Source organism: Hydra vulgaris, chromosome 01 (assembly GCF_038396675.1).
Source record: "Hydra vulgaris chromosome 01, alternate assembly HydraT2T_AEP".
Lineage (NCBI taxonomy): Eukaryota > Metazoa > Cnidaria > Hydrozoa > Anthoathecata > Hydridae > Hydra > Hydra vulgaris.
In genome coordinates this window covers 25,106,032-25,116,480 of record NC_088920.1, presented here as the reverse complement: position 1 = coordinate 25,116,480, position 10,449 = coordinate 25,106,032, and the positions used below count along the sequence as shown (strand labels likewise).

Sequence of the window (10,449 nt, the reverse complement as noted above, 5' to 3'; positions counted from 1 at the left end):
TATTACAAATAATCCAATCATTAACTTTTATTAGTTCTTCATTAAATATTTTAAAAAGATCTTTTATATTTTTATTTGAGTAAAAAATATTAGAGTCGTCAGCAAACAAAATAAGATTTAAAGTCTTTGAAATATAAATCGTTAATGTACAACAAGAATAGTGGTCCTAGGATGGATCCCTGGGGAACACCACAAGTTGTAACTTTGTTTCCTGTTTCATTTTCTTTATACACTATGTATTGTTTCCTGTTTGAAAGGTAATTTTTAAACCAGAGTAGGTTATTGTTTAATACTCCATAGAGTTCTAGTTTTTCTATAAGTATGTCATGGTCAACTGTGTCAAATGCTTTTGACAGATCAATAAAAATTCCTAGTGTATAACAATCATTATTGAACCCATCGGATATATAATTTATTAAATCGATTACTGCATGATCCGTTGAATGTTTTTTTTTGAATCCAAATTGTTTATTATACAGTATTTTGTTTTTGGATATTGAAATAAATATAAACAATTTTGATGAAGATCGTGCTATTGTAGATGTAGACAACGAGAATATCAAAGAAATGGAAGTTGAAACTCCTTTAGATTATCATATATTAAATAAAAATCAAGTCAGCAACCTATGGACTTGTCCCAACTTTTTAAACAGTACATGGAAGCCTGCAAATAGCAAATTACCTACACTACATCAGTTCCTAGGTCAACCTGGGTTTAATGTTGAGATTTCTGACTCTAGACCAATAAAATATTACCAATTATTTGTTACCAATGATTTATTACATCATTTGATTGTTCAAACTTATATTTTTGCTTAACAATTTATTGAAACGTGCAGAAATATACCAAAACATTTCTATGTTCGTTTTTGGAACCCAACAACTCTTTCTGAAATGAAAAAGTTTCTACGTTTGATTTTGATTATGGGTTTAGTTCATAAACCTGCTACACATTTTTATTGGTCAACTGATAAAATATTTCAAACACCTATGTTTAATACAGTTATGTCTCGTAATCGCTTTAATTTACTATTAAAGTTTTTTATATAAATGATAACCAAAATTTACCAAACCCTAATGATCCAAATCGAGATTATACAAGTTACGACCAGTTATAGAGAAACTTTTTGAAAAATTTCAAAGTGTTTTTACTCCAAATCAATTTATTGCAGTAGACGAGTCATTGTTACTATGGAAAGGTAGACCGCTCTTCAAACTATATCTTCCTCTTAAAAGAGCCAGATTTGGAATAAAACTATTTTGCCTATGTGAAGACTCTGGATACATGTACCGTTTCAGAATTTATACCGGTAAACAAAGTCCAACTGATGCTATTGATATTCAACTACCAGAAGAATGTAAATGCTTTAATACTACTGAAAAGATTGTTGTATACATGATGTTGCCACTTCTGAATAAAGGTTATACTATTTGGATGGACAATTGGTATTCTTCATGTAGGCTTTTCCACTTTCTGCACCACTATGGAACAACAGCATGCGGAACAATTCAATCAAATCGCATTCCACTAGTTGTTAAAAATGCAAATGTTCTGAATAATGAAACTGCTGCATTTCGTTTTGACCCACTTCTATGTTTAAAGTACAAAGATAAAAAAGATGTTTATATGCTTAGTAGCCAACATGATGAAACTGTCTCTCCAGTAAAAAGACGTAGAGGAAGGCCTCCTTTCTTAGTAAACACAAAACCAAGATGTATTGTAGAGTATAACTATAATATGGGTTCAGTTGACAAACACGATCAAATGTTAAAACCTTACTCAATTGCCAAAAAAAGTATGAAATGGTATAAAAAATTAACATTTCATTTGTTGCATATTGCCTTGTTAAATAGTTACATCTTATACAAGAAAATCCCAACACTAAACTCTTAAAGTTTCAACATGATGTTGCTGCATCTTTGGTATTTGATGGTAACAATTCAGTTGATTTTATAAGAGAAAGAGAAAACGGGGATGCTCCATCAAGACTTAAAGATAGACATTTTCCTGACACCTTAGTTCCTACAGCAACTCGGAAAAAGCCACAGGCAAGATGCCGTGTATGTTCTAGAAAAGGTGTTCGAAGAGATGTCAAGACCATTTGCCCTTTATGTCCAGGCAAACCAGGTCTTTGTGCATCACTATGTTTTAAATAATGGCATACTGAAATAGAGTATGGAGATTAACTAGGAAACAACTAGCTTTTCGTACTAATAACAAACATCTTGAAGCAGTGTTCTTATAATTATGTAAAATTTTCAACTGTAAAAATTGTGTTCTATTTTTAAGTTGTAAAGAACTTAAGAAAATAAAATATTTTAAGTTAGTTGTTATTATTTTAGTTGAACTAATTAAGTCTATATAACTATGTAACTTTATTTTAGTAAAAAATACTATATTTCTTTTCTTATTTTATTATATTTGCGACTTCAACCTTTTAATACATAAAAATAATACAGTCATGTTATTTTGCTAAAAAAAGAAAATTTAAAAACAGTTTATTTTTTAACTACGTAAACTGAACTGCCTATTTTAAAATAGTTTTTGCATTAATATTTCAGTTATTAATAATAGTTTTTAAAATATTAAAACTTATTAATAAGAATAAGGGTTTACAACAATGCAGCTTTTGTAAACAAAACATTTAACAGAATTTCTGAAAAATTATACTAATTTTACTGAAGATTTAACCGGTTATTTTAATGGCACAATTTTTTATTTTCGGCTGCTTTTGGTAGTTAAAGGGTTAAGACAAAAATATTACAATTGATCCATTAACACTTTTATAAGATTGGTTTTTGCTATTGAGAGAAAGCTAGAGAATGAAAGTAAAGAGTTTTACTTTCAATGAGAACTATCACCATATCCAACATCTTAATTCAAATAAAAGATAATAAGATCAGCACAAATATTAACATTGAAATCATTCATCAGTTTAAAAACCCATATCAAAAAAAGATAGCTAATGGCGGCGCACTATTAGGGCGTTGCAATTGAAAAAAAAGAATTATTTAGTGATCTCTCAAAAATCTGTTAATTTTTCTGAACATTTACAATTGCTTAAGTTAACAAAATTCCTTTATTAAAATTTTGAACTGGCGCTTTTTTTGCTTAACTTATAGCGCGATAAGATACACCATTAAGAGCTGATGAAATTATTCTATAAATTTTTTTTAGGTTAAACATAAACTCTACAGTGTTTTAGCTCTTGTTTAAGGTAGCTGTTTCTTTTTAAGGGCGGCGAGTAAGTGCTTTCGTGATGGCTCATAGAGGATATTCCTCAAGTGTTACGATGTTACTTAGTGTGACTAAGGAGTCAGAACTTTCGTGATGGCTTATAGGGGATATTCCTCAAGTGTTACGTAGTGACTAAGGAGACAAAAATTGAGTGACGCAATAAATAGACGTCCCTGAGAAAGGAAAAACGCGTTGATTCTTAACTGTATGCCACTTAAACCAACTACAGTCCATTAAGCATAAAAAATTAGAGCTTTTAAGGGGTTTTTAGGTACGTACCCAATTATTTCGACACCCACCCCACCCGCATTTCAATATACGCTTTAACGAGTACCCTTTGCTTTCTTAAATGTACTTACGATTGCCTCCGAAAAGTAACTTACCTACCCCACATTTTATGATTTTTCTTAACTTTGTCTCATTGACTTAAAATTTAATAAACATAAAAACAAAAAATGCAGCATGATGATATATTTTAATCATCTACTTCAATTTCTTCTTTGGTCTCAAATTGTTTGAATGACCACATTTTTTCTTGCGGCAGTTCTTTGCACGGATGTGAAGACGAGCATAGCATCTGTTATAAACACAAAAAACAATAGTTTAATTATGAATAACATAGGTGGTCACACCTTTATTGATTTAAAAAATTAAAAGAATTTTAATTAAATATTAGGATATTTTAGGATTTATTAGGAGGCGTGACCACCCTGAAAAATCAAGTCAGCATCAGAAGAATTTATAAAATCAATGGATTTTCAGATGACACGCAATTCCATTGTAATCATTTGCTGAATATTGACTAATAGAATTGTATACTTACTTTCTGCAAATCATCTTATCACAATTGTACTTTTGGGCTAAAATACGCAAACTAGGCTCAATAACACCACCTCTTAATCTTAAGACCAAATGGAGAGTCGATTCTATATAAATAAAAAAAGTATTTTGTTTGCAAGTCCGTTGCTATACCGTGACAAACAAAAATTATTAAATTTCGATTATAAAAAATTATTGTTACAAAATTTTTTGCAAAACAAAAGCAAAACGTGCATCATAGTGCCACCACCCTCCCCTACTATAATTATTTTTTATAGTTTTACACGGCAACCTAAAATCAGTTCTTCAATTTGTATGAACTAAGATGTGTAATATAATGAACAGTTATTTACTAAAAAAAAAAACAAAAAAAAAGTTAGGTTGTATACCACAAAAAAAGTAAAAACAAACAACTGTTTTTACACTATTATAAGAAAAAGATTTGAATTTATCAAATTTTGTTACCTTTTTGAATATTATAATCTGACAAAGTTCTCCCATCTTCCAGTTGTTTACCAGCAAAAATTAATCGCTGCTGATCTGGAGGAATTCCTAATATATAAAAGTTTAGTAATAAAACTTGAGGGCAATAAATAAAATTAACAACCCTTGACAAAAAAAATTATAAACAATTGACTTAAATAATAGCAGAATGTCTAACTAACTTATACGCTCACACCTAAAAATACTATGATAGATATAGATATCTCAGCCTGATAATAACAGATATCTCAGCCTGATAAAAATAGATATCTAGTTCTAAAAGAGGGACAAAATAACTTTTTATAAATTGTGATTTTAAATAAATCAATGATTTTGAATATTTAATTAGAAGGTAGAGCAGAGGAGACATCAATCGTAATATGCATTATTGACACATTTTACATCATTAAACAAAGAAAATGAACAGAACATACAATTAGCATGAAAAGTATAGTTAGTAAACTATAAGGAATAAAGGCTAATGATTTGAAGAATTTGAAAAATCAACAAGAAAAAAAGACAAAGAAAATAGCTTGTAAACTCTTGATGTTAATCTTTTAGTCAGTATCACAAAAATACTTCTTTTTATCTGCAAATTAAGTTAATACCAGGAAAAACACCAGGTTGTAAAATATTACCTTTAAGTGAGTTATAGTCATAAAGTCATAGTATAACATTGTGTAATTGTATAAATTTAATCACAAGCCATACTAAAACATCATTATAGAAACCTATTCAAACCAATCAAAGATCAATCTAGGACCATAGATGTTAAATCAAATCTAGGACCATAGATGTTAAACTTATTAAAAAGTTAATAGAAAACACGGCATTAAAGAAATAAAGTTTCATAAAAACCTTTAAAATTTTTTATATATTTTTGACTTAAACATGTTTTTCTTTAACTGATTATTTTCACTTTTCATAACCCTCAACCAAGTTAGTGGTTGCCTTATTTAGAGTTAAATTTTTGACAATGACAATAAAAAACGCACACTAACCTTCTTTATCTTGGATTTTAGCTTTTACATTTTCTATAGTATCAGCAGCTTCTACCTCAAGGGTAATAGTCTTTCCTGTTAAGGTTTTAACAAATATCTGCATTTTGACCTAAAAAAAAATAGAGGTAACAATTTAAAAATTAAAAATAAAATTTTTGCTAAACTTTATGTAGAAATTTATCAACTTAATTTTTTTAGTTTTTTTTGTACCTTGACATTTTCCAAAAACAACAATTGTTATTTCTGGCTTATTCCACAAGTATTATAAATATTGTATTAGTATATACATTAATTTTTTTTTCAAATGTTAATTTACCTCTTTAAAGCCGAAAAGACTACTTTAGTTGTGGTTACAACCCTCGCTTAGACAAGCGAGGGTTGTTTAAAAGACAAAGACAAGCATTGACAAACTGAACCGCTGTGAAGAGGAACAAGTTGAGCGCAATATACTACCGCATATAAATGGCTATGGATAGGAGTGTATCAAAAAATCTAGATTTATCAGTACTAATTAAAGCTGCCAATGTGAACTTTTTTTAAAAAAGTTAAAATTATTTTGGAAAAAAGTAAAAAAAAAAAGTAACAAGTACATAACTGTTAATTTATATTAGAGTTAATTTATATTCACTGCATATTATTTTTGAAAAATCTTTTTATTTGATTTTAAATGAAGATCTAATTTTAATAAAAGTATAATTTTTTTCTCTTAAAAGTATAATTATCTTTGTAACTAATATGAAAAACACAGTCATTTTTATATTAAAAAAAAAAAAGCATATTAAACTGCAATGCTTTTTCAAAAGATGGTTGCCTAAATTATATTGAAAAATATAAGATTAGTTAACTGATATCTTATGTAACGACTTAAATATTTTATATATTAAATACTTCAATATATTATTCACTTTTATTAAGAATTTAATGTTATAATAATTCTTATAATAATAACTACATTCTATAACAATAAAAAAATATAAATTTTTTTTCATAAGCAATAAAAACTTTTATAGCTTTGTCAAATTTTTTATTAAATAGGGACTCCGGGACTCCAGACTTAAAAACAATAAGTTCAAAGTCATTTAATATCATAACTTTTTCTTATAGCAGACCATTAATAGACCAACATGGTTAGAGCTTATGGACACCAAAGATCATGAAAAAATAAAGTTATAAATCAGGTGTCCTTTAGCGGCTCCACATCCCTTATACATACATATACTTTTTAATAGGAAAAAATTGACCCTACCTTAAATGTGATAGCACTGCAGGTGATGTTTTTTTATATTTTTTGGAGCAGCCAGATAAACACACACACACACACAAAAGAAGCAAAAAAGAAAGAACATTGTTTTTTGAAAGTAATATAATATTTATAATAACAATTTTGACTTATATTTCAACTATATTTACAAAAATTAACAAAGAGTTCAGACTATTAAGAGAATAAAATCAGAACCTTAACATTAAATTTTTTTTACATAAAGTTAAACTCAAACATGCTTAAAGTAGCAGCCTTAGTACTAATACATAATAGTAGTTTTTTCGGCCAACTTAACAAGATATCTTTAACACAATTTATAATGCTCATGCCATGTTTTAAAAATTTGTCTGTTTTTATTTATATAAGCTGAAATTTTTTATACTTTTCATGTTTTAAATTTGAACTCTTTTAACTTAAATTTGGTATTAACATACTATACTAAAAATTATAGATAAGTAACAGAAGGCATCGTATGTACATTACAAAAATAACACTTTCAGAAAGTTCAGAAAATTAATATACATTGTTAATCTAGAAAGAAGTTCAAATATCAACAACGACACAAGTATCTACCAAAAGGGCTAAGTACTACACATAGATTAACACTAGTTGAGACATGTATGACAATCTAGATGAGGTCTTCAACATTTTGAACCATTCTAGAAATTTTAGAAGTTAAAGAAGAGGAGAAAGAGTATTGATAAAATTTTTTTTGAATTTAAACATGAAACGTTTGTCAATATTTTAATGATAATAAACTTCTCTCACAAATTAGTGTAATATCTAGAATGTACATTTTGAAGCTTTTTTATTTTTTCTAACAGTATTTTAATTTACTGACTTTTTTTTTCATTTACTACTGAAAATTAACCTTAATACACTGCCATATGTTTATACATACATTAGGATGGGCTGTAAACAGATGTAAAATTCTACCCTAACTATAAATGGATGGTATTATGCAACCACTGTTAACCCACAATATTATTTTAAATCAATCTATATTAAAATCAATCTGCATAAAAAAAATTGTTTTAGTTAAAAAATAGTTACCAGGGTGGTAGCCAAAAATATATTTTTCATGACATTTTTGTGATATATGGAATACTGTGATTAATTTAAAAAATACACTGTGCTATTGGGCTAGTTAAACACCCTGATTACACACTGTAAAACATATATTTGGCATAACGAAAAAAACATAAAATTATTTATGAGAAAAAAAAAAATAATTTAAAAAACCTTTAAAAATAAGATCAAACATTTTATTACAATTTTGCATTGAGACAGGCTTTACAGTATAAGTAGATAGTATTTAAAGACAATCAAAAATTAGATTAGACTACATTAAATTAAATGTATATTCAAAATGTATTAAACATATATACTTTTAATTATGTTCTCGTTTAAGGATCAACACTTTTATTGTTTGAACAAGTTTTTATGAAGTTATTTTTTGATCAAATTACTTAAAATAAATCATTATGAGACCTGTCACAAAAGTTGAAATATTTAAATATATTTTAATTTTTAAATAAGTTTTTACATTTTTTGATTATAGATGCATGTAATATAAAGGCCTCTTTACATGTAATATTTAATTAAAAACAATTAAAAAATTTTGTCTTTCACATAGAAAGTAGACAAATAAAATGCCTTAAGACTAAAATAAATCAATGTGTTGTTAATTTAGAGGTAATAATATTTGAATGAAAATTTTAAAAACAATAGGTTGAACCCTAAAAACAATACATTGATTGTAAACATTTCTTTACTTTATTAGGCTTTCAGTACCACTTTTTAAACATTTAAAATACAAACATATAGTCAGAAAGTTAGTGGTTAAAAACAAATACTTCAAGACAATAAGGTATATCTAAATACATGCATGCATTCATATATATATATATATATATATATATATATATATATATATATATATATATATATATATATATATATATATATATATATATATATATATATATATATATATATATATATATATATATATATATGCACGTTATATGGATTCAATGTTTTAGATATTGTTGAAACGTTACGATGGTAATTTAAAATATATACATACACACATTGAAATTTTATACATTTATATATGTTTATGCATATATATATATATATATATATACACGTTATATGGATTCAATGTTTTAGATATTATTGGAACGTTACAAACGTTAATTTTTGACACACTTGGTATCCATTTCAATCTTTGAAAAAATTAACGAAAAGGTTAAATATTTACAACATATATAAGCTACATATACATTTCCAGATACTAATAACGTATAAAGATATCGAAAACGACAAATACCTCCTCGTGGTGGACTACTCGAAGGATTTATGTCTAAAAGAAAACGCTACGGCCGTCGTTCATAAATAAAACCGGGATGATAATGCCACGCTCCTCCGTTAGATGGGCCACTTTTCATTACTATTATTGTAGGAGGGGGGTATTATTTCAAAAAACAACCGTAAAAAACGTAAACGGTAATACTCGCTTAATAAAATACAAGTTATTGTACGCAAGCGCAGTTTAATTATAAAAATTTTTGGACTTTCAAAATGGCTTCGGGACATTCCTACGAAGTTAATTTTTAGTTGATGACCAATTTTTTATTACTCATAGCGTTTTTTATCATTTCCTACAAAGATAACCAGTTTTTGGGCTATCAGTAGTGCTTTGGTAACTTAATTTAGTTATAAAGTAAGTAAAATAAATAATGAACATAATTTTGTGAATGGTGCAGGTTTACTTAAAAAAAAACTTTCTTTAATTTTGTAAGGCTTTTTCTTTTTTTTTTCAACGGTAAAATTTAAAACTTTTTATTACTTTCAACTGATCTTAGCACTTATTCACTTTTTTTATTGTTCAAAAATTACATCTTATCATTGCCATAAAGTGACACCATTTTAGTTAATAATCTATGTAATGTCTTTATGTAAAATGAATAATGTCTTTATGTAAAAAAGTAAGAATCTTACTTTTAAATTAAAATAAAAAAATCTTACTAAGATTTTTTTTATTTTAATTTAAAATTAAAATAAAAAACAACTTTTTTTAAAGATGCTATTTAAAATTAAAAAAAACTTGTTTTTTTTTATTTTAAATAGCATCTTTAATTTTGTATGCAGTTTATTATTGATTTATTATTTTAATTTAGTTAATGAATATAAACATTTAATAGATAAAATTAAGCTTGTTGGTTATTTAGTACACTTATCAAAAAACTTTTCTTTTTCTTAGATAAAAATCCATAACAAGAATTTAGGTGGTCTTTGTGGGGTTTGTAGATATTTGGCTCAGAAAATAAATTACGCTGTTGGAACAAAGTGACAAAACAAAAATGAAAAAGTTTTCCATGTCATGCTGTCAGATGAGAAAATGTTCATCCGAATAAATTTTGCTATGTTTTAATACCATAAATAATATTATCAAAAGACTGACATCGACAACACTTTATATAAGTAATACTTTATTTTGAAACCTCATTATGATGAATGCTATTGTCATCAGCAGGTATACAAACTCAGTAAAAGTCTAAGTTTTGCAAAATAACTTAAACAAAATAAAAAGTATATTGATTATCCTGGTATTGGTTAAAAAGTCTGGTCATTTTCAATGA

General features: G+C 26.7%; 1 protein-coding gene across 1 annotated transcript; it reads right to left on the bottom strand.

Annotated features, from left to right (window-relative positions):
• Positions 1–3,694: 3,694 nt before the first annotated feature.
• Positions 3,695–9,267, bottom strand: LOC100203728 (ubiquitin-ribosomal protein eL40 fusion protein). Its single transcript, XM_065787752.1, has 5 exons — positions 9,138–9,267; positions 5,542–5,650; positions 4,523–4,609; positions 4,062–4,164; positions 3,695–3,815 (listed from the first exon to the last, which is right to left on the bottom strand). Exons 2-5 carry the CDS (start codon positions 5,642–5,644, stop codon positions 3,722–3,724), a joined length of 387 nt encoding a protein of 128 aa, XP_065643824.1. The 5' UTR covers positions 5,645–5,650; positions 9,138–9,267; the 3' UTR covers positions 3,695–3,721.
• Positions 9,268–10,449: the final 1,182 nt, after the last annotated feature.